The sequence below is a fragment of the Rousettus aegyptiacus genome, unplaced genomic scaffold, assembly GCF_014176215.1.
Source record: "Rousettus aegyptiacus isolate mRouAeg1 unplaced genomic scaffold, mRouAeg1.p scaffold_m13_p_17, whole genome shotgun sequence".
NCBI lineage: Eukaryota > Metazoa > Chordata > Mammalia > Chiroptera > Pteropodidae > Rousettus > Rousettus aegyptiacus.
This window is the reverse complement of record NW_023416292.1, coordinates 32488621-32513260: the sequence shown is the minus strand read 5'-3', so window position 1 is coordinate 32513260 and position 24640 is coordinate 32488621. Positions and strand designations below refer to the sequence as shown.

Below are 24640 nucleotides of genomic sequence, written 5' to 3'. Positions count from 1 at the left end.
CATGCATATCTCACGTCAACCTTCCTTCCTATGCCCACCACTGATACCTTAATTCAGTTGTTCCTTAACTCATCTTCACATTTTTCTGTCTTTCCCCGTTAAAATCCATTAGGCATAATTCTGCCCATTTAGTCTTACCAAAATATTGTTTTCCTTATCTCTCTCATGCTCAGAACAACTTCAGTGAATCCCCCTTGCTACTAGAAAAAAGTCTACACTCCTTAGCCAGGTACTGAAGATTCCCCCTGGTTGGACCCCCGGCTAATTTTTCCATATTTCCCACTGTCCTACTATGGTGAGGCTTCTAAATATTGACATCTAGGTTCTTTCAAGATTGTACAAAAAACAATAATAATAATAATAATAAATAAAATAAAATAAAATAAAATAGATATTGTACAAATTGATGTCACTGATAATTAGGCGTAACTTCTTTAAAACTATGGTACTTCTTTCTCACAAATGTACACCCGGCACTGCTTTTGCATTTTCCAACCATGATTATGGTCAGTTTTGTTCCACAGGGTAAACTAAAAAGAGAAATGAGGAAACAGAGAAAGAACTTTTCTCAAGTAATGAGCAACAAGCAAAAATAAAAAAGAAGGGGACAGTTAATTACTGTTACTTAGTCGCTTATATTTCACGTAGTGTTTTTACATAATTATTTAGGATGTGTATCTATCTGTAGGAGTTTTACTTGAGGACATTTATAACTAAATCATTTTTTTAAATGGGTGAGGATGAAGAGCCTAAAACAAAGGTATGCTGTCAGAGAGAAAGAAAGAGATACAAGAGGTATTAAAGAATAGAAATTTGTTCTGACAAATCATTCCAATATATCATTAGATTTCAAAATTAGCTCAGGATTACTTGATAACTGAGTCTGCAAGGAGAGGGAAAAAGTTGGGGTCATGAGATATTTGTTAGCTGGGAGTTCATAACAAAGAATGATCAAATATCTAGAATCTAATTTAATTAATTAATTTAATACTAATTAAATTAACACTTTCCAAATAATAAATGGATGATTAAATCATTATAGCAACTCAATGTATAAGAATGTAAGCTTTTTCCAGCTAAGGATGACAAATGGAACAGACAGCCACCACCTGCTTATTTGCTGGACCACAAATGTCAGCTTGTAGTGCTCTAATGACCGTTTTTTTCTATTTCTAGAGTTAGATCAGACACAGGCGACCCATTAAAAAGCAGGTATACAGTCAATTCTTAAATCTTAGTTTCTTTTCCAACGGTTTGAATTCTTGCGGATTTTCAAAATTGGAGGAGAGACGGTGAACTGATAACTATACTGCATATTTTTACATCAAGATGAATGCAAGTGGGCTAGTTTGAGAATTTAACCAAGGACGTGGCGCAGATAGGTGAGCGACTGTAAAATTTTTCCACTCGAGTTATACTAATTTCTAGTTCTCTTTGTTCGTATGCACCTTCCGAACAAAGATTTGCAGGTTGCCATTGATTCCAGGGCTGCTTAAAAGATGTCAAGTCCCAGAATGGTCCCTTCTAGAAGTCTCCAGAACTGAGCCCACTGCATCCCTGTTACATTGTTTTTATTTGTTTGTTTTGCTTTGCTTGCTTGTGGACTGCTTTCCAGCGAGAATGTTATAGGTAAAGCCCTTTATATAAGACGTGCCTCAATTAATCTGGTAGGCATTACAGGTGAAGGTCACGTGTGTGTGTGTCTGTAGCCGTGACCTTCAGCAATGGGACAGGATGGCTTTTTTTTCCTTATTCTCTCCATCCTCCTGGAGTCACATGGTTGGATGACAAAAGGAGACACCCTGTTACCCAAAACATCACATAGGAAATACCAATAGAATTGTTAATTTGGAAAGTGTGAAAGATTTATTTTCCCAGATATCTTACTTGAGGTCAGACCACTGTGAAGTCCTCTATTTTTTTTTTAATTCCCCTTCTCTCCCTGCCAGACCCCCAGGTTCCAACACCCCAGCAGAGAACAAAACGGAGCAGAATTAGGAGAGGAGAACTGACGAACCTCACCAGAAAAGGAGAAACTCTGAGAATAGGAAGGAAAAGGGTATGAAAGAAAAAGCAGGACCATGGGGGGTAGGTTGGGCTGGAGAAGAAAAGATAGGTCAAAGGGGGAAGGCATTTTTCTGCAAACTACAAAGTAGGGGATGTGAGTCCCCTAGAAGAGGCATCCACAAGAGGAATCAGGGGAAGAGCTGCTAGGAAAATAAATAAAAGAGGCCAGCATCCTTTCTGGAACCTATCAGGGTAGTGTGTGTGTTTGATAAGTTAACAGTAAGTTCATTTGGTTTGTGGACTCTCCCCCTTTCCTTTCAAGACAGGAAAACAGAACTGAGGTCCTGGCCATAAAACTCTAGAAATCAGGATTGAGTCTTTTGCATGTTCTCATTGAATAGCAAATTAATGACTGGTAAATAAATTAAGGTCATTCCCAAAAGAGAACAGAAAGAAAAAGAAAGCACAAGACCATGATACTTTGCTTTGGAAGACTACCTTATCATCTAGAAGACATGGCATAAGTCATATTTTGGATGAGCAAAACTTGGCTCGGCTATGCTAGGTGAGGGAGGGGAATCGCAGACGGGCTGTCTGCAGAGCTTCTCCAGGTAGTTCCTCGATGCCTTACGACTGCAGGTCGGTATTATCTGTCCCAAGGCTCCAAGAGGAGAGAGAGCACGAATGCCAAGAAATGAAATTAGGGACCTGGGCCTCTAAATCCAGTAAACAACAGTACTACTAATACTAATGGGAGATAAGCAAGAACTGGCCCTGAGTGGCCCAGCTATATGCAAGGATGGATTTTATAAATGTCAGGTAGAGTGAAAGAAAAAAGACATTAAAAAACATGATTTCATTTACATCAAGTTCGAAAACAAGTTAAATCAATATCTATTGTTTAGTGATATGTATAGGTCTTGAAGGCATGCAGAACAACAAGGAAAAAAATAATCTCGGGATAGCGTTTACTTCTAGTCCAGCGGGAGTTGGGGGCATTTGTGATTTGGAAGGACACCCAAGGAAGGTCTGGGGTGCAGGCAATGCTCTATTTCTTGATCTGAGTGGTGGTTATATGGGTGCTTGCTTTATTACTAATTGTTAAATTATATATGTGTGTTTGAAGCACTTTTCTGTGTATATGTTAGATTCTGCGATTTTTTAAAGTTTAAAAGTCAAGACCATTGAATAAACTGAAAGCAATATAGTGTGGAGGGGGTAGAGAACTAAGAGCAGAGCCTCAAATGTTAGCTTTAGTTCAAATGCGAGTTCCACCGCTTCCAACTGCACGACTTTACGTAAGTCGTTTAACCTGTCTGTCCCTCAGTGCCTACTACATGCCAAACACTGCTTAGGCGCTGTGGGTACAGAGATAAGCAGAATGAAATCTGGGCCTTGGCTTTGTGGTGCTTTGATCTGATTGGAAAGCAGACATTAATCAAATAATCACACAAATCAGTGTAAAACTGGAACTGTGATAAGTGCTATGAAAACAAGTATCTTAATAAAGCTGGGGTGAGGGAGATACTTTAAAAAAAATAAATAACAGATGCTACTAACAAGAACTTACAAAAGGAGATTTGAGTTATTCAGGCAGGTCAAGGAAGGCTTTTTGAGGAAGTGACCACCAAACTGATGTCTGAAGAATTAGGAAGTGTACACTAAGCACAGAGGAGTATGAGGGAATATTCAAGGAAGAGGTAGCAGAACGTGTGCAAAGGCCCCGTGGCAGAGGGTGTATGACAAGGACGAGAAACCAGATGTGGGGTAAGAAGCTGGAGAGGCACGGAGAGCCGGCCCATGCAGGACTTTGTCAGCCGCCGCACAGGCTTCTGTGGGAAGTTAATGAGGTTCTGCTTGTCAAGCGCTGTGGCACAGAGCCTGTAACCCAGTTCCAGGGGTTGGCTGTTATGGAAAGTGGACGAACAGGAAATTTATATGAGAAAACAAAGACTGAAAATATTCATGGAAAATATTCAGAAATCGAAGAAAGAAAATTCACATAAAGTACTGTTGTATAGCAATTAAATTAGAAAAAAATAAAGTGTGTTATGATTTTACCTGATGCAGAGTAAAAATAGAGGTTAAGAGGCTTTGGGATCAAATGGACCAGAGTTTCAAATCCTGGCTTTGCTATTTCATTGGTAAAGATAATACTTTTCTCTTGGAGTTAAAGAAATTAAAATTACTTGCGGTGAATCACTCAGATTGCCTCACGTATGGTAAGCAGTCAAAAAAAGTGTCTATTATTATCTTTTATAGTCATTAAATTGAGACTAGCAAGATGGTAGAGGAGATGATAAATTCAGATATTGCAAATTAAAAAATCTTTTTGGAAATACAGTTGGCCATACTTAACCAATTAGATGCTAATAGTCTTTGACCCAGTTATTCTTTTGAATTTTACCTCACCTCAGGATATAATTCAAAAGAACGGAACACCACATGGACAAACCTATTTATTGCAGTGTTACCAATAGTTATGAAAAATTAGAAATAACTTAAATGTCCGACAATAGAGAAATAACTAAATCATTTAATTACCTACTAAGTATCAAGCATTTTGTATATTTATTCTACTATCTTCACAACAATTCTGCAAAGTGCATATTATTTGTTCCCACTTTTCAGGTACTTCGTTCAAGGTCACACGGGTAATAACAGACAGAACCCCAATTCATACCCTGATTTATATGACTCCAAAGCTGTTATAAATACCTATGGTAGAGCAAAACGACTTGAATTCAGAACTCAGTTCTACCGTGTCATAGCTATGTGACCCTGAGCAAGTCAACTCCATTCTCTGTCTTAGTTCCCTCATCTATAATGTGGAAATAATAACGGTGCTTCCTCAATGGAGTAGATGAGTTGCTATAAAAGTACTTAGAATAGTTTCTATAACAGGTATAGAAGTATTAGCTATTATTATGATTATTATCTTTTCATTATACTATGCTGCATCGTAAGTCATACATACAGATTTTAATTAATATAATTTTGGTATGATAAGTGAAAATAAGAATACAAAATTGTATCCATGCTTATAATTACAATAATATAAAATATATTATATAAATGGACAAGAACTGGAACTTCCACACATAAAAAGTTTGTATTTGTTGGGTTGCTGGTACTATGGTGAATTTATTTTCTTTTAACTTGTAATAATACTGTTTTATAAGAAAAACAATGATAAGGCCATTTAAAAAAATATATCTTTAAGAATTTTTTAATAGTGTAGTTGCACATTGCAGCTTCTGCGTTTTAGAAATCATACTACCTAGGGACTTACCCTGTGGCAAGGCCCTTTGGGTGGTGATTAAGTGGAACCCCACCGAGGAACTTGGTGTTATTGGCTGAAGCAAGACACTAACTATTTTATACGGATTAAATTCACAGGCTCAGTAGTGACAGATCCAGGTTAAATTTCATGTCAATGGCTGAACGGCTCAGCGAGCTTAGGCCAATTACTTAACCTCTCAGAGCCTCAGTTTCCTCATAGGTAAGTCAGAGACCATCACTGCCTCCTCTGTTTCCTTTTTTAACAAGTAGAAAACAAGATAATACATATGCTGCTTCTTGACACCCCGCCAAGACTATCAGTTATAATTAAATATTTAATAGAGTAATTAGTTGTCTAATGTCAGCCTCTCTAGACATCCTCTGATGACTTAGGCGAGAGGCTCCATCAAAGCATGGAGCATTGCGTTGCAATGCCGGCATTCGGCATAACGCTTTGCACATAGTAGGCACTCAGTAAATATTTGAATGAATGCATGAGTGGTCAGTGGCAGTTTCAACTACAGAAATGTTACAGAATTTGGCTTTGACGCAGGGAAAAGACGCAAGCAGCGCGGTGCTGGCTTTAGCTGTCGTAGCAGGGCCACATGCTCTGTACGCAGATGCCCAGCCGAGGGCAAGTGGGGACCGAAGCCTAAGCCGTGGACCTGGCAGGGGGAAGGGGACACGGAGTGTCCACCTGAAAGTAAAAACAATTTTGTATAATTTTCACCAAGGCACCACCTTTTAGGGTACCAGTGGCCTAAAACTTCAGAAACTTCAAATCCTGGAAGAATACATTAAGGGCTTAAGGTGGGATGTAGGACGTGACCAGGTAGAAAGAACTCCAATTTAACGGCAGTTATTTACTTGTCCAAGCAAGCAACCTGACCCCATTCACCACTCCCCCAACCCCCCAAAGCTACTCTGTCTAGTATCTTGGCTGAATCTTTAGGTGGGGCTAAGGGCAAGAGTCTGTTTTTCCACTGGAGGACATGAGTCAGTGAACGGTGAGGTTCCACTTAATCACCACCCAAAAGCAAGGTCCTTAAAATCAGGAGCTAGGAAAGCAAGGAAGTGATTAATATAGGAGTCAGGATGGTGCTTATTGCTAGGGCAGGGCAGGACGGGGTGGGGGCGGGGGTGAGGGACTTTACCAGGGAGGGGTCTGGAGAGGTCTTTTGAGGTCTGACAATGTTCTAGTCCTTGATTTGATGGCGGTTCCTTTGTAATTATACACATTTTATGGACTTTTCTAAAAGTGCATTACATTTCACAATTTTAAACAGCGGAAAAAAAATACAAACTACAAAAGGGTTTTAGGCAGGGAAAAATACGACCAGATTAGCAGTATTAAAAGATCACTTGGGTGTCGAACGAAACCTTGATTATAGGTGAAGCAAAGCTAGAGGCAGAGAAAACAGGAGGTGAAGTGGCTGTATAATTTGGCGAGAGATTATAATGACTGAGCTAAGAAAAGGTAAAATATTAGAGATAGAGTCTGCATTATTTTAAAAAACACAACTGAAATGAAACAGAGGCTGCCACTGCCCCTCAGCTCACGTTTCCCTCTACTTGTTGGGTGAATTTGGCCCAGGAATTACAGGCCAGAGGCGGGCACACGTCGAAACAGACACAGGCCAGGATTTCCCCCCTACCTCTCTCCCTGGTAACTCTACTCAGCAGGACTCAGACTGCCCAGCCGGTGGCAATTAGAGCACGACACCGCGATGTAATCCAAGTTGAGCTGACACAGGGTTTTCTGTTATAATATGTAACCACTCAATCATAATATCTAATCACTCCAGACTTTTCAGAGTGTTTTCACATCTACTATCTGGTGCCGGGATGTTAGCTCCACGAGGATAAAGGTTTTTGTTTTGTTCACTTCTATATCCTCAGTGCCTAGAACAGAAATTGGTGCATAGTAGGTTCCCAATAAATATTACTGAATGAATGACCACGATTGATTATTATTGATATTTAATCATCACAACAATCCCGTTGGATTGGATTACTTCCCCCTTTTGAGAAGTTAGAAAACAGATTTGGGGAGATTAAGGAACATGTCAAATAGTTGATAATTTGGTTGATGACAGAATCCTGATTTAATTTCAGGTTTTGCACTCTTCGGTTTCCTTATCCTTCCCACTCCTTCACAGTGGAAGAGCTAAGGTCTGTAGTTCTTACGACTCTGCAACAGCAGCTGGAAGTACTCCAGAATTCATCATGGGTACTAGCAGCTACCCGATGCCATCTGATATGCTGGGTTCTAGGATGAATGAGGCCTACCCAGCTGCCACGGCACCGATAACAACCACCGCGGTTCCCTCAGAGGGACACAGAGTTCCTCTGGGAAGTCTAATCACGCCGACCCGAGGCTACCTTGCATTTATGTTCCTTTCCATGTCTCTCACTCGTCTCTACTCTCCATCCCAGCCATTCTACCCCTTCAAGCAAAAGAAAGTTAAGGAAGCCCTGTTATCGCAAAAACACACGGTCCGACCTTTTATTCTCAGAAAGAAAAGAAAAGGAAAACTACAGAAACGTGGCAGCAGGCAGTTTTGGTGTTCTCCAGGAGCCTTTGCCATCCAAACGGAACCCCAAGGGGAGGCTAAAAGCATAACGTTCCGCGAAAAGTTCATCTCGGTCTCTCTCCTCTTATTATTAATTAAAACGAGTCATTTGAAGCATAAATTGCAACTCAGATGCCAGGGGACTCCAGATGGCCAATTAATATTAGTATTTATACACCTGGAATCATGTGTGTCCTCGGTAGGATTCCCAGTCCCACTCCAATACTAGCTGAGAAAATATTGAGAACAGTATTTCGGAGAGAATCTCTGAAAGATATGCGAACTCAGAGAAGTCAGACTTTTCCATTGCCTCCCTCCTCTCTTCCCCTGCGAGGTCTGGTATTCACTTTATCCCAAGAGCAATTTGGTCTAGGAGAACGGAGTCAGCTTAATAGACTATGTAACTCCCCCGAGGGTGTCACATGTAGGACTCACCAGAAATTCATTGGCAAACTTCTCTTTGTTACTTTTCTTGTTTTGGGTTTCATCCAGGAACTTGTGCAGAATTTCTTTTTGGTCCATGCTGCCGGGCAAGAGAGACAGTCTATGAGTGGGTTAAGGGAGGGCATGTCCAACGTGTGTCATGGCCGAGGCAGCAGTGAGAAGCCACCGCCACAACCTGAGAAGAGCATGTCGAAGGCTGTGGTTTACTGACTTCATCACAAGCCTGAGAGGAAATTAGTATACACCAGCCTCTGTGGTCTCACAACAAAACCATTGCCTCACTCCAGGGCCCTAGCGCCTGCCTCCTTCTCAAGAAAGGAACCTGGTGACAACTCTAGTTTTTCACAAACAAGACGCTAACCAGAACGTAATGTGTGGTCTTCTTAGTTCTGAGACTGTTCCACTCCATCACTCTGAAGCGAAATTCTTTTTTTTTTTTGCTTCCTAAAGAAAAGGCAGAATTACAGGTTTCATTGAGCTTCTGCCTCTCCCCCGTTTCCCCTATGAGCACAACGGCCCTGTTGACACCTTTTGTTTCCTCATGTCCCAAATGAACGCTGCAAAGTTCAGTTAGACCCGGAAAGGGACACAGACACTGGAGTTACTAAGTTTCTAAAGATTTTCTTGTCACTGTGATCAGGGGCAAACTTCTGTTCGTCAGAGAAGGCGTTTTTATTCAGAACTCAAGTCTGCCATACAGACCCCATGCTCTCTTGGATGAAGCAAAGTCAGCTGCTTCTGACAAAGTCCACGCCTGCCCCAGGGCTGGAGGGAGAGGTGCTGGCCTCCATTTAGGGAAGTGCCATGACTTTCAGGACCTCCCTGTCCTCCAGGACTTCGTGAGCTTCACTTGCATTCTGGGTATACAAATTCAGAGTGCTGGTCTATATGGGATCTGGGAGCACAGTGGCCCCCGCGAGGGGACCTGATCAGGAACTTGGCATAACGTCCCCTGTGTGTAATGAAGGAAATGATGAAGGAACAGAAAAAGAGTAAAATCAACCACTGGCAACAGCATCGCCTTCAGGGCAGGAAGCCTGAAGAACTATTTCTCCAGAAGACATTTCTACTTTGTAACCCATGCCTTAGAAAAGGCCACTTGTTTCAGGGAGCCACACTGTGTGGGGGGCACTTTGGCTCCATCTGACAGGTGGGCTGTTCTAGAAAAAGCTTCCACATCTCAGCTTGCATAAATTGCCTCCTCCATGGGTACAAACCTACCCAAGAGCCTCGTTCATTGTGAGAACCACCAAAAATCGGCATATCATCTCTGCCTGAGGACAGAAGGTCAATAAATATACTAACAAAATTAGTCTGAAATAATCCTGAAGAATACTGGGAAATGTGATGTTAGAACTGCCTCTGTTTAAGATATTAGCATTCTTGTCTGTTTCGCAACACTATTCAGACTCCTTTTAGGACATTAATTATAAACACTACAAGGTCATACCCACTTTCCTGCGCCCTTATAGCAGGAAAGCAAGTTACTGAGGTATCCTGCTTATAAGCAATGGGAAGCCAATAAAGAACTTCGATCACAATCCATAATTCTTCAACGTTATTTGCTGAGAATAAGAGAGTATTTCTTAAATTATCACCATTTAGCATTAAAGGAGAATTTCTTGCTGCTCTAAATAATATAATGTGTAATTTGGCTTTAATTTTAAAACATAAAATGTGGGAAAATTTTTAAAAAGCCAAAATTTCGAGTTCACAATAACTAAAATCATGTGGGAGTATTACCTGGGTAAATGAAGACTAGAGGAGGCAAAGAAGAATCAATTGTGTAAGTGTTGAGATTAAGGATACTTTCAAAAATTCTTTTTCTTAAATGGAAAACACACACAATTTGTTCAACAAATTAATTGAGTATCCACTAAATGCTAAGAACTATGTTAGGGGCTGGGTATACAATAGTGAACAAGGCAGAATCTGGTGAAAAACACTTTTAACTTACAGTTAATACAGCATCTCTCAACTAAAGATATAGATTTAACCACTGAGAAAAATATTCCAAACTATCTTGTTCATTTGCGAAGAAGCAAAGCATACCCCTTAAAGGAAATGGGTTTCTGCACTGACATAAAAGAGATACAGTTTTATAATCTGTCCCCTTAAATTGTCTTCAGTTCCTTCAAAACCAGAACCTTACTAATTAATAGATAAAAAGATACCTAATAAAATAAAAATCTATTTTCCTCAAGCCCATATTTCAGAACAATCTATAACTTTCTTTATTCCTTAGGGTGGGATAAGATGGAGGTAGATATTAGATAAGGAAGAAAAACTTGTTCTGATGCCTGCCCTAGTCTTTTACCCAAAATATAAGGATCTGAAATACTGTCTTAGCAGAACTGCAGATCTGTTTTTAAGCAAGCGGCAAATCTTAAGAGTCTGCTCAACTTTAAAACCAAACAATATAGAGACATCGTGAAATAGCCAAACCTCAAAAACCCACTTAGCTAAAAGGCCATTTCCTGAGCAGACCACTTAAGCAAGCGAAAACTAAACTGAATGAGAAAACAAAGAACGTGTTTTATTTTTAACAAATCTAAGCTACCACTTAATTTATCACACTTCCTTCTGCAGGTACTGGAAGGCAATAGCGGCCTGATGCTTTTTGATAGAGATTTTGTTGATTCATTTGTACCTTGTGGGAAGATCAAGAACTGGAAAGGGGAAACAAGCCATGCAGCAAAGACTGCCAAGTCTGTAAAAAAAAAAAAAAAAAAGAAAAAAAATGATTTACGATGAAACATTTAAACCCGTCTGGCATAAACCCTAACTGAACACAATAATTCCATGCAGTAAAAGCCTCCTAAGCGCCTTACTAGAACCACCGGGGGCGAGATCTAGTGGAAAGTAAAACTGTGAGTGTGCACCTGAAGGGGAGGAGCCTCCCACTGCTCCCTCGTGTGGCCCTGGTGTTTGCTCAGAAGAAAGATGACAACAGAGAGGAGTGCCGAGCACATTGTCACCTGCTCCAACAAGAAGGGAGCATGCCAATTTAAGGGGAAACATCAGTGCCATGGGGGTCAGGAAATAGATGACAAAAAAAAAAAAAATACTTTAACCAGAGAGAATGTCAGGGGAGATAATTAGGACAAGATAAACTAGTCAGAAGGTTTCTCATACCATTTTTCTCTATGAGGGGGCATGTTTTATGCTGGGGAAGACACTCATCAGTCTTCGCTTTAGTTTTGCTATGATGGCCTTACCCTACATCCTGGGGTCATTGATTTGAATTGTGTATCATCTGTGCAACACTCAGTCCTTTGTAAGCATCCTCTTGGTCATTGAGGCCAATGTCTTTTAGATTTAACCTGTCTTTTCCATTCCTATGGTAACTGCTATTCCCTGTTTTATCTGAATTCCCACAGCATTAAGCGCTTATTTTCTTATCTATATATCTCCCACTCTAGAATCTCCTGGTAACCTAAGCTGGGTGAAAGTTCTTAAAATTCCATAATGCTGAAGAATCAAAGTTCTTAGCGATAGTCTAAGCGAACAAGTCAAGGTTCCTCACTTGTCACCAAGCCCCTCCCCACCAACTGGCCCCGCCCAGCCTTTCCAATCGCATCTATGCACCTTGTTCATTCAACTGCCACTTCCTTTATAACTTCTCACCTTTCCTCCTAATTTCCACCAAGATGAAAATAAAGCCCTAGAGCCTACTCTTTTCTTCAAAAATCCTGCCCCAAACTCCATCTCATCACGACCTTCTCTTAGTCTGGATCCTTTCGGTGTTAACCGTTATTTTCAGCTACAGTCTTCTGTCTTCACACGTTCCTTGTCTCCCACCACTTTATTTAAAAGGGTTTATTCAAAATACAACAATATCCTCTGTAGTTTTAAGTTTATCAAAGGCAATGACAGTAACTTCTATGCATTTGTATAATACACAGTGTTGAGCATGGCCTTGGGCGTACATAGAATGAGCCTCCCATGATAAAGTGTGCTACGTAATGTCCTAGGCCTTGGTTATTCTGACTTGGTTACTCATATCGGTTATTCCAGGTCTCTTCCCTGGCACAGTGTACGCTTGTCTCTGGTACTTTCGCCATGCCAGGAGCAGATGGGGGTCTTCCCTAGAGAGGTCCGGGAACCTGGCAAAGAGGTCTCCCCAAATGCTGCTGCTCAAGCAGCAGGGCTATTTTTATGGAAGGAATGGGGCCGCTAATGAGACACAGAGTCCAACCCCAAAGGGCTGCAATGGCCAGGAAAAAATGACCTCCTTTATTTCCAGAACAGATCTTTTTTCCTTGCTAAATGGATACAGAAGCAGCTTAGAAAGCATCTCTAATGAAGCTTGTTTGCTTTCCTCGGATTTTCACATTGTCCACAGCAGGGAAGTCCCCTACCGGTCTTCCAATCTGCTTCTTGTCACTACAGCATTCTGAGACTCATCAAGCTCTTCGGTTCGCCTGCTGTGAACTTCACAGTCAGCTTCTCACATACCACACAGGGAATCATCCTCTGCCTTTGGTTTCAGAAACACAATCCTCAGGAGGCAAAAGCCAACTAATAACTTGCAATGGAAGCAATTTACCTCTTTTTGTTTTGAAATAGACAGTCGGGACTCTTGGTGAGGCTCAGTTGGCATCTTGTTCAAAATATAATAGAACTTGGAGTCTCATCTTTCATTTGATGTCCATTCAGTATCCATTCATTCGCTATAAGCTCCATATACATGTCAGAGTATGGGAAAGAGGAGTGCTACAGAAGAGACCAACTAATTGTCTTCATTCGAGGATCCTTTATTCTAGTAGGGAAGATAAGTACAAGTGACTCATGTAGAGCCGTTTGTGATAAGTGCAGTACAAAACCCTTGAGAAGGCCAAGAGCACTTCTTATGAAGGTTATCTGGACAGGCTTCAAGGAGGGAGTGACATTTGCGTTGGGTCTTGAAGATGTCGATAGAGCCTGAGAGAAAGCAATGAAACGTAGCGAACAGTAGGAGGAGGGCAACTTAGTGAGGGGCTCAGTTTGACTGGCGCACTGGTTATAGAGAGGGGAGTCTCGATGGATAATGCTAGAAAGGGAGGTTGGGGCCAGCTCTGCGGCTGGGAGGATTTGAAGACTAGGCTGAAAAGCCAGGCTCTATTTGACGCGCAACCACCGAAGGATTTTTTAGAACAATTTTATTGAGGTTGTATTGAAATACAATACACTACACATTTCAAAGTATACGGTTTGATAAGTTTTGGCATGTGTATACATCCATGAAACTATCAACACAACCAAGATAATGCACATATCCAATCATCTTCAGAAGTTCCACTAAGATTTTAAGAGACTGGAGATCAAAACGATGCTTTGGGAAAATGTTCTTGATTTTTTAAAAAGAAACGCTCTCTTCTGATAACTGTTTTTGAAAGTCTCATAATCTTCTTCAATGGTATTCAAAATTTCAAAATGAATTATACGATCGCTAAAAAATGATTCAAATGACAAAGAAACCACACCTTTGGTCAATCTGATGGCAGTGTATAGGACAGACTGGAATGGGGCAAGCCTGGAGCAGAAGGAACAAGTGAAAGCTTAGCTAAGAGGCTTTCTCAATAGCCAAGGCTGATGAACTCTTGTAAGAAGAATCCAAACAAAAAGGAAAAAGAAAGTCTAGTTGATTGAGTAGGATTGGAGAGAGAAGGAAGAGAAAAATGACTGAGGTTTTGAGTGAGCTGGATAGCAATTGGGAAAGTATGGGGATGAGAAAGTAATATAGAAAAAAAGGACTAGAGTTTGTGGATATGGATTTGGGAAGAAGGGAAATAAGTTAGATTTATGAATTACCCACGTCAAGGCGAAAGGTAAAACCATAAATTGGCTTGCTTTTGTGAAAGGTAGAGTTAATGAAGAGGAAAAAGTCAAGCTAGAACTTTATAAACTTTAAATCACTGGGGCTCCAAACTGGTTAAAGCAGTGCTTTAGATATTCCAAGCACTGGGCTAAGCCCTTCACAAAGTGTCCTGTTTCATTTATCCCTCCGATGAATTAGCTACCAAATCATCTGTATTTTAAGATGTAGAAACTAAAGCACAAAAGAATTAGATTACTTGCCCAATGTCACATGAAAATAAATTAATAAAACCAGATAATCTGAATGCATTCTTAGTTTCTGGGCTAAAGTGCCTTCTTCCTGCAGCCCAATCACTTCCGTTTTCCTAGGACGGGGGCGCCTCCCAACAAACACAACACCCAGGCCAAGGCTGCTTTACCCATTTTTCTTGTGTAATCCCCTGGGGCAACATATTGACTACCTCAAGATACTAAAGGATACTTGGAACTAGATTCACATTCTAATGTTTTATGGGCAACATAATATAAGATAGAACGGGGAGCTGGTAGAGCTAAGAAGGAAAAGGAAAGAGAAAGAGGAAACTGCTGGCTTCTGACATTTATCAATTGATTTAATTTTTCCAGCTCTACTGAGATATAATTAACACTTAACATTGTGTAAGTTTAAAGTGTACGATGTAATGATTTGATGTGTGTGTGTGTGTGTGTGTAGCAAAATGATTACCACAATAAGGTTTATTAACATTCATCGCTTCGCATACTTTTTTTTTGGTGAGAACTTTAAAAATCTACTCTTTTAGCAACTTTCAAATATATAATACCTCTAGTCACCATGCTGTACACTAAATCTGCAGAACTTTTTCATCTTATAACTGGAAGTTTATACCCTTTAACGACCTTCACCTATTTCCCCCACTCTCACACCCCTGCCCCGACGACCACCAATCTCTTCTGTTTCTATATCATTCAATTTAAGTTGCACTTGCTGAGAATTAGTTCAAATGCATGGACAGAAGAATTTAATTTCATAAACAGAATAGCATGAGTCAAAGTGAAAACAGCGAGCCCGCCTAAGAGGTCAAATACCACACAACTGCCACGTTGGGTTTATAGTAATGTAAGGGACAAAGGAATACAGCAAGTGTCTTAAATTGGTAGCAAAAAAAGGTAATTTCTACTAAAGAGAAACATGAAATCTCATTTCCGGATTCCTAACATATTTTGATTTATCCAAGAATAAAGGAAATAGCCTAATTTGAAAAAATCAAAATATATTAGCAGCCCTGCATCTTTATTTCTGTGCATTTAGAAGAGCCTGATGGCTGGCTGGCTGAAGAAAGGAAATGTGATTAGCTCTCTAAACTTTAGCTAAAGTCATTAATGCCTCTCTTCAAAATTAGATATAGCAATGCTTTTCTTTCTGCCAGGCAGGTAAGTAGTCTGGTTTGATGGCTTTTGAATGAAGGAGTCTCTACTTGATAATTGCCTACTAATCTATGAGATTATTAAAGACTATTATGAGATATACAGACCATAGAAACCATATGCTTTGCTTCCATTCAGTTCAAAACACCTACGGCAGGGCCAAGGAAGTGTGTACCCTCCATGGAGAACTCGGGTGTCATAGAGCTCTCCGATTTGCCAAAAGTCCTAGAGAAAGTGTAGACTATGTGAGAACTAACAACCCCACCTCAGACTGAATTGTGAAAAAAAGTTATCCTATCTACAACTGTGTTTGACAGGAATTATCAGAATTGCAACAGAGTTTAAATTACTCGAGGAGAAATGTTCACTTAGCTTTAGAGCCAGACAATATTTTAAGTTTTATGGGCCATAAGTGTCTGCCATACAATTCGACGCCACCACTGCAGTGCTAAAACTGCCACAGATATACGTAAATGAGTGAGTGTAGCTGCATTCCAATAAAACTTTATTTACAAAAAAAGCAGGAGGCTGGATTTGGCCTGTGGGCTGCAATTCGCCAACCCCTTCTCTAAAATGATGGTTCTCAAACTTGCATGTACATCAGAATCACCTGTGAAACTGGTTAAAAAGAAGGTCCTAGGCCCCGACCCACCTCTATGGAATCAGAATCTCTAAAGGTGGGGTGTGGAAATCAGCAATTCATAAAGTCCATAAGTGGTATGTGAATCACACTTTGAAAAACACTGCAGGATGCAGCTAGCGTCATCTAAGGTGAGAATGGCCCTACTGTCCTAGATGCTAACCAGCATTTCCTGCATCCTGTGGCCTCAAAGACACTGTAACTGTTTGATCTTCCTTTTTGGCCTTTCTAGCACAAGGGCAGATAAACAAACTGCTGTTTTTCACTTTCAACCTTGAAAATGCACAAAATAATTCTGCTCAGGTGAAATTAACATGAAATTTCGGTTATGGATTTAAAAGAGAATCCTCAACTTAAAATAACAAGATTTCCCAAACAAAAATCTCCCTGAAATCCTTTAGACTGTGTATTTAGTAGATGAGATTCTTACCAAAAGACAGGGCTAAATCTGAAAGCCGTGTTTACTGTGTAATCTCTTTTCCCCAAAATTAGCTCCAGCAAAGGCCTGTTCTGGTTCCACCACTAGCAAGTCATTGCTTTGTGTCTGGAAGTGCCTTTGCTTCAAAAAAAACCTTATTAAAACTCACATAAAAACAGAAAGCATGAAATCTTCTGTAGACCTCTGAGCCATTCCCAACTTTAATAATCAGTAGGAAATAAGTGATTCAGTTAATTTCTGTTCTGTCTGTAAGAAAGTGGTTTTTTTATTTGGTTGTCCATTTTAATAGCCAGAAATCAATCACCTGATCGGTCAAAAGGGAAAAGATGTTCACCCTGGGAAACAGTGCCCCTGCGTCTTCTTCAGCTCTCCAGATTTTCCTAGAACGATAATGAATATCCTACAGTCAAAGGGATGGTTGTCAGGAACTCCTTAAGGAAACCAGGAATGACCCACAGACCCCTCCAGGGAATGCAACTCTTGCTGAGGCGAAAAGGGAGTGCTCTGTGAGATCAGAATTTCTAATGACAACTGTGACCTGGGCTGAGACTGCCTTGACAGTTATAACTAGAGCAGATGACGCTCATTGTCTGTTGGATAATAGCAAGGAGATTCTGAAATGCCTCAACACATATCCAAAGATGTTGGACAAAGAAGGCCCAGATATTAGTCTGGAACAGAGTGAAGCCAGGCTGGGTTTAGAACTCCACCACCAACACTCCACGGATGTGGAGGAAGTGGCAATTAGCTTTATAGAGTCAGCAGTCAAAATTTCAGGCAGCATGACCCAGGAGTCCAACACCCACAGGCTAGCTTGAGTCCTCCCCTCTTCCGTGGCATTTTCAGCAAAGTAGGGAGGCCTGTTTTTCTGCTTAGTTTCCAACTTACAGAAAGAATCATGACCTGGCATCCCAGGTATTAGTGCCAGGTATTACTAGCAAATGCCTAGCAAAGCCAGGGGCCCAAACATACTTACCCAACCTCCTTGGCCCTGGACGAACTCCCGGATGGTACCGTTGATCATATCTGTCATGGGGATTACCATCTGTCTCGCCCTTTCAGGATCTATGCGGGTCACACACTCAAACAGTTTCACCGACACTGCCAGGAAGGCTCTCTCATAAGCTAAGCTGGAGTCCTGAGCACACCAGGCCATGCTGAGAGATTTCACTGTGTCCTGAAGTACAGCCCCTACCTGTGGGGAGAAACAGGATATGGCAGTGGAGTCGCACTGAAAAAGTGTAGGAGGCTGCGGGTATAGGAACCCAGTATGCCTGCGCTCCCCAAAGAGGGGCAAACGTGCTGCTGGTCGTATCTGAGGTACTCTTAGGATGTGGATGGACAGGCTTTTCTCATTTTAATGCTTTGTTATTTATTGTGATTGGTGTTAGAAAAACTGAAAATAACCCATCACACCCATGATTTCAGATATTATTGCCTAGACTGAACCAAATCATTGAAAGAAAAACAAAATGATTTGAAAGAAAAATGTTAAGTATGTGATGATAGTACAGCTGGTCAAATTGTGAAGGAACTGCTTGAATGACTAAAGTCTGGAAAACTCTAAAGCAAAAAAATAGATTAGCTTTTCCTCTTCCTCAGTCCTTCCCCCCACAATGTGGTCCGAAGCCAACAGGTAGGGCCAAGCAAGATCCACTGTAGTGTAGTGGGGGGTGGGGGAGGCCGTGGTGGTCAGCGCAGGGTGTCAGGGTCCAGATAAGCTGGGAAGGGCACCGCTTCGGAGCACCTGGATCTTGGTATCTAAACACCATGCTCAATCAAAGGAAACTAGAGACCCCCGGAGAAGAGCTGACTTCTGCCAGGGTTTGGAAAATGGAAGAACTTTCCACAGAAATTCAGGAAGTACTCAGAGAATGATATGGGCGTGCCAAAACGACACAAGCCAGATTGAAAGGACTTTCACTGGCCAAAGCTGGGATATTTTGAGCATTCAAATAAATAATGACAGTAACAGATTATGACCCATGAAATAAAGAAGGAATTTATGAATCTATGTTGATATAAAAAATAAATAAATGAATAGATTGAAATTTTGATAAGATATGGGATATTTTTACATGGTTTCAAAGTACTTTCCTATTATACACTTACTAACTACAGAGGGGAGGAGAGTAACTTTACAGAGTAGAAGCCTTGCAGATACCATCTTAGGTAATTAAAGTTACCAGCAGTGGTGGGAAAAATTGACATCTGTGCCACTTGATAGGATGCAATGAGAAGAACACAGCAACACTTCTGTGATATTCCCACCAAAGGTACATATCCTAAATCTATTCAAGAGGGAACGTCAAACCCGAGGGACAGTCTACAAAATAACTGGCCCATCGCCTTCAAGTTCCAACGTCACTCAGTGAAAATCAGTGAAGGACTGAGGAACAGTTCCAGACTGAAGAAGGCTAAAAGGACATGACAACGAAATGCGATATCTTATTCTAGCCTCGTCTTTTTGCTATAAGTGACAGCAGTGAGATGACTGGCAAAACTTGGATGGGATCTTAGGATGAGAGGAAAGTGTACCAATGCTGATATCCCAGTTTTGGTGGTCATATAAGAGAATGTCCTTGTTTGAATGAAACATAAAAAAAGATTAGGTGTTGATGGAACATACTGGCTACTTATTCTCAAATGATTCAAGAGAGAAATTCTTTGTAAAATACAAGCAACTTTTCTGTGAATTTGAGACTGTTTTAAAAATATTTTTTAGTAAAAAAAAAAAAACGTAGACTTATTATCAACTATATAGGAAAGCTTCAGTGCAAGCAATTAGGAATCTAATTCTGCCTGAATGTCAAGTAGGCACACTACCCAAGCTGTATCCAGTAGGAAAAATAAAGCATAATGGGTCTGGAATCAGTCTGGGTTCAAATCCTAACTTCAACACTTACCGAGTACCCTACTTACTTCCCTAGTTCTTCGTTTCCTTTTCTGCTTACATGGATATCAAGTCAGAGAATACTTATTGAGGGCCTATTACATATTGGGCACTAGTCTAGATTGTGTGAATAACGCAGTGAACAAAATAGGTTACATGCTTCCCCACACAGTGTTCTATGCAGATGGGGAGAGGCTGTGCTATGGATAATAGCTTCCCTACCACCTCATAAGGTGGTGTAAGGATTAAATGAGATAGTAAGTGTAAAGCATTGAGAACATTGCCTGGCACACAGTAAGTGATGAATTAATATTAGCTGTCATTATTGACATTAATTGGCAACATCTTCTGTCTGTGGTCTTGATTTCCAAAACAGAGTCGAAGTGTCAGTGCCAGTGATTGGTGTTCTGATGAACTAACAGCCAGGTATGCCCTAGCCTACAACTGTATAGTTATCCCTCAAACTTGTCAATTGCCTACCCTTTTTATATATAATTTCTTTCCTGGCCTGTGGAGGAAAAAAAGATGCCCATATCCAGCAAAATAGGTATTAAAACAGGTGCATAAAAAAATAAAGTGCCTTATCAAGAATAAAGTGCTAAAGGTATGTATGCTCTATGGCACTAAGCACAACTCTTGACAAAAGAACCAATGGAAACAATGTGAAGGTTGATCAGCCTATGCCAAAAACTTCCCATCTCAGTAGCACTCGGTTTTGACAAATTCCTTAAGAACTGGCGATCGGAGAATTCCTGGTGTATCTCCTGGGATAAATATAAGACAAATCTTTCACAGAACATTTCTAGCCACACTCATGTAGGAGTAGTAAGAAAAGGGTACCTGAAATCGAAAAAAAAAAAGCAGCAAACAACAGAAAGAAGTAGTAGAAACTTGACCTGTCCCAAAATGGATTTTGCAATGATGTTTTTGGCAGAAGCTTCCAGTTCCTCATTGACCTGGTCCCCCAACATCCGAAGACGACCAGCAATGATGGCCACGTCAAAAGAGTACTCCTCTCCTAAGACAGAGGGAATACAGACACATTTATCACAGTGATTGAAGAGAAAGCAAGTCCCAGGAATCTGCGCACTGGAGAAAGTTCTCTTGACTTTCAAATAATTTTGGCATTGTTCTCTCCCAGAAACAGCTTGAATGTTCTGTCAACACCGACAGTCAGAACATCTCCCTTCACCGAGAACCTCTTTCCCTTCCATGAAGATTTCGGGTACTGCTGAAAGCTTAAAGTTTGCCTTTTGGAACTTAAGTGGAAGTAAGAAAGCATACCCAGATTCTCCTGTTGACTTGCAATCATCGCTTCAGACCAGGAGCCTTACCTGAATCTGGTTCTTCTACACTATCCAGTTCCCGGTTAGCAACCATCGCCGAGGTGCCTAAGAAGTCCGTGAGCAGGAATTCCATGATGCATTCTGTTTGCTCCTCAAAGGTTCGAAGGTTCTTCATTTTAGATGTTTGTGCTGAGTTTTCCTTTTCTACAAAACAGGCAGCTTTCAGTTCAGCAGGAAGTTGGAAAGAAACACTGGTAAACCAGCAGATGTGTCTACTTCTCATAAAGTCCCCTAATGGGATACATATTAATGAGACGAATGGTCCTAGAGCCTATCCTACCACCTTTCTTCAAAAACAGCCCCTCGGATAGCTGGGATTTCTCTGAAGAACTTACCACACAGAACTGGGAGGTGTTTCAAAGACTTTCAGTTCCTCGTCTCAGAACCACACCATAGCCAGTATCTAAGATTAATGAATAACGTTTACAGTCAGATTGCCCATGTAGAACTGAAATAGAGTTGAGAAAGAGCCTCTTGGGTAATTTTATAAAGAAATAACTTCCTGTTAGGTTTGCGTATGGTATAACCTAAAGAAAGATTTTGAAACTGTAAGACACAAGCATTCAATTCCTGATTATGGCATGTATTTCCTAGAATCATACATTGGTTATTTACTGAGTATCTGTGTGTAAAGAACTATACTTGGGCCTACGAATAATGCAGAAAAATGATAAGGGTTCCTGTCCTCATGGAGCTTGCGCTTTAGCACAAATGACATATTAAAAAACTAATCACATAATTTCTTCTGCTTATTGAGATACAGCGTGTGATTAGTGTGTAAGAGGAAAACAAACCTAAGGGGTTAGGAAGGCTTCCCGGAGGTAGTAACAACTGTGATGAGATCTGAAGAACAAGTAGGGATTCGTTAGGCAAAGAGGAGGAACGAGACCATTCTGGGTGGCGGGAACAGGATATATAAAACCTGAGAAGGTGAAAAGCAGCATTGGGTATTGGAGGAACTGTAAATGGAGATAATACAAAGTATTTCACAGGGAAATCACGAGGACAAAATAAGATAACGTTGTGTGGAGTGACCCAGCAGCGTCTGATGTGCTGTAAATGTTAAACGTCTTCCTTTCAGCCCAAGGCCTAATGACCAGAATGAAAGGGATCTGGAGTTTACTGTCCAGCAGGATTAATGAGGACTTTCCTAAAAGGGTTGGACTCCGTCATTGCTTTACAGGATCTCACCCATGTGGCTCCCTTGTTATGTAGCTATACCTAGATTTAGAGTTTGGGTCTCAGAAGCAACACACAAATCCATCATTCCTTCCAGGGTACTAATGGGAGATTCAAGCATAAACAGTAAGTCGGTTGCTCAGAATGAAATTTCTATCTTGCTTGTTTTCTACTCCATGCTATAAAAACAAATGATCATAAATTCCTTGGGACTAAGAAAAGGAATTATGTAGCTAAAGGGCCACTTGCATTTGTCATTATTTATCACTAGGGCTGAAATGTCAGTTATTAAGTAGGCCTCAGAACACTAAGGTCAGAAGGTCCCTCAGATCGTTCTAGGCCAACCTCCTTTCACACTAGAGCTAGCCAGTGACTATTTAAGGATTACAACAAATACATTTACGATGTACTCCCCAAAACAAAAAATTGTGTGCAAGAGATCATTCCACCAGTATAAAATAGTTTGCCCAAGGTAAGTGGCATCGGTAAGTGATAGAATAGAAATTTAAAACCAAGCCTGTCTTACCTCAAAAACCTTTTCCCACAATAATAAACCACCTTCCTCATTTCACTGCTAACATGGTTATGGGCAAATGTCATCTGTGGAGTATGATCTTGACTCCTTTGCATTATTCTGTATAATCGATGTTGTGTTCTGCAGGAACAGAATGTATGCTCTCATGGGCATGTGGGGTAAGCTTCCTTCCCTTGTTTATTTCTCTTTGGTTTTTCAGTGTAGCACCCTCCCAAACCATCCCTTACCCCACAGCCACATGCCCCTAGCTCCCGCAGTTCTAATATCGTGCTCCCGATTACTGCTGAAAAATGAAGCCAGAATTTTTTCATTATTACTTGCTTCTTCTGCCGCTCTGGCCACAATTTACACCCCTCTCCCAAAAGCCTCATCTCATTATACCATTGGCTTGAAGTCCAGGGTCTCATTGTCTTCACCAGGTCTACATGTGGACGAGGATCCTCGAGGACAGCTCCTCTCAGTGTGGACATCTACAACTAAGAAAATAAGTTACTCATCTCCCCTCCCCCAAACACAATATATGAGAAAGGAATAGAAAAAGTATAGCAGAGCTCCCATTCAAAAATGAGGAGGGGGCAGGTAACGTAGATATAGAACAATATATAACAATAACATAAAATTATGGTTGGGAACTATGCAAACAATTGCCTCTGTAATGTCCCAAAGCATCATTGTCATTGGTGGGCACTCATTGCGTGTATTACATTCTGTTTACCAACTAAGATAGACATTAGGCCATTTTTCTAAAAGGCACAGAATCAACTACCCTCATGGATTCTAAAGATAAGCGTCTAACATATTAGACCATCAAACCAAATGTCTGCAGAGGCTAGAGAGAGCACCTAAAGGGAAGGAATATTACATAGCTTCACGGCATAAACTTTAGTCATTTTGCTTATAAGTTAGTAAAACCAGGCCACAGTTACATCAGTTCTTCACTGAGATCACATTAAAATTAAACTTTCAAAAGCAAGTTTCATACTCTGCTCTGCCCCTTACATGACAGAAAAGCAATCAAGTAGAACTTAATCTTCTAAAAGCTCCAATAGCTGGGATTATTTTAGTAACATTTACTCAATTGCTGAGCCATACCTAATTTTCCTTAGGTCAATATTTCAATTATAGTTTTTTTTTTTTTATTTTTTAAATCAATGAGTTGACTCAATTTCTACCACCTACATCCTGATCCCTGTAACACTTTAGATTGGCAGCACTTGATGCTTCAATTTCATTTCTTTAGTTAGCACCTAACTAAATATTCATAGTTTAACTGAACAAGTCAAAAATATGGAAAAGCAATTCCAAAACTGTTCTGATCCTGCTACTTCCAGTCCGTGGGGATCTACGGTCTAGCTCATGCGTTCTCAACTGGGGGGATCTCACCCCACAGTGTACCTTTGGCAGTGTCTGGAGACATTTTTAGTTGTCATAACTAGGGGTTTATTGGCATCTAGTGGGTACAGGCCACAGACGCTGCCAATAATTATCCTACAATGTACAGGAAACCCCACGACAAAGAAATATTTGTCAATAGTGCTACTTTTGAGAAACCCTAGACAGACTTCCATTATTTTCTGGATGGTCGATATGATATAAAACATAATTCAAACACCAATCACAAAATACCATCGGAATCTAATTAGTCACTCATTCAATAAATATTTATTGAGTAATCACTAGGTGGCAGAAATTGTGAAGATAGAAGGAAAGAAAATCACCATCCTTAGAAATCATCCATTGAGGACAATCAATTTACAAATTCTTAACGAGAGAATTTACTGCTGTATGTTAGCTACTTTTATTAAGAGCCTAGTTGTGACAAGAGATGGGTGAAAAATTACTTGCAGGGTATCCAGTCTATCTACATATCTAGGTAATAGATGTCCTTGAATTAAGCTGGATGATATTTGGATCGTGTTATCTTAAGTCTTTGAAGAAATCCCTTCAATCAGCTCCATGTTAAAGTCATGCTTTCGGTGTTCATTAAAGAACGACGCCTAAGAAAAGTCATGTGAGATCCATTACGAACTTCCCACAGAAATTGTGTACCTATCACTCAGTGACATCTATGTGAAACT

General features: G+C 40.5%; 3 protein-coding genes across 11 annotated transcripts in view; all 3 read right to left on the bottom strand.

Annotated features, from left to right (window-relative positions):
- Positions 1-8512, bottom strand: part of PTPN22 (protein tyrosine phosphatase non-receptor type 22) — a 37205-nt gene extending 28693 nt beyond the window's left edge. For all 4 annotated transcript variants that reach the window (XM_016124353.2, XM_016124355.2, XM_016124354.2 and 1 more), the window contains exon 1: positions 8298-8512. In XM_016124353.2, the coding sequence (XP_015979839.2) occupies positions 8298-8384 (87 nt within the window). In that variant the 5' untranslated portion in view covers positions 8385-8512. The remainder of the gene's footprint in view (positions 1-8297) is intronic.
- Positions 8513-8627: 115 nt separating this feature from the next.
- On the bottom strand, positions 8628-23038 carry BCL2L15 (BCL2 like 15). Of its 6 annotated transcripts, none has more exons than XM_016124368.2 (6): positions 22944-23038; positions 21184-21251; positions 20837-20992; positions 20399-20520; positions 17586-17804; positions 16786-16989 (listed from the first exon to the last, which is right to left on the bottom strand). In XM_016124368.2, the coding sequence occupies exons 3-6, from the start codon at positions 20961-20963 to the stop codon at positions 16972-16974; spliced, it is 486 nt and encodes a 161-aa protein (XP_015979854.2). In that variant the 5' UTR covers positions 20964-20992; positions 21184-21251; positions 22944-23038; the 3' UTR covers positions 16786-16971. The 6 variants fall into 6 exon arrangements, 5 of the variants coding, with proteins under 5 accessions (XP_015979854.2, XP_015979853.2, XP_036090959.1 ...); XM_016124367.2 differs by lacking the exon at positions 22944-23038 and adding an exon at positions 22554-22621; XR_001594383.2 differs by lacking the exons at positions 21184-21251; positions 22944-23038 and adding an exon at positions 8628-11016 and having other exon boundaries at positions 16914-16989; positions 20837-21096.
- The window catches only part of AP4B1 (adaptor related protein complex 4 subunit beta 1), a 24419-nt gene continuing 20962 nt past the window's right edge, over positions 21184-24640 (bottom strand). The window contains exons 12-13 of the transcript XR_004955260.1: positions 22554-23038; positions 21184-21251 (exon numbers count right to left, since the gene is read on the bottom strand). The gene's annotated coding sequence lies outside the window, so the exon portion shown is untranslated. The remainder of the gene's footprint in view (positions 21252-22553; positions 23039-24640) is intronic.

Excerpts from the sequence above, each read along its gene's own strand:
- BCL2L15 (XM_016124365.2), bottom strand. The coding sequence starts at position 21,071 with ATGAGAAGTAGACACATCTGCTGGTTTACCAGTGTTTCTTTCCAACTT. Across the intron at positions 20,521-20,836 it reads TGTAGAAGAACCAGATTCAG|GAGAGGAGTACTCTTTTGAC; the intron begins GTAAGGCTCCTG and ends CCTCTGTCTTAG. Across the intron at positions 17,805-20,398 it reads CAAAATCCATTTTGGGACAG|GTAGGGGCTGTACTTCAGGA; the intron begins GTCAAGTTTCTA and ends TTCTCCCCACAG.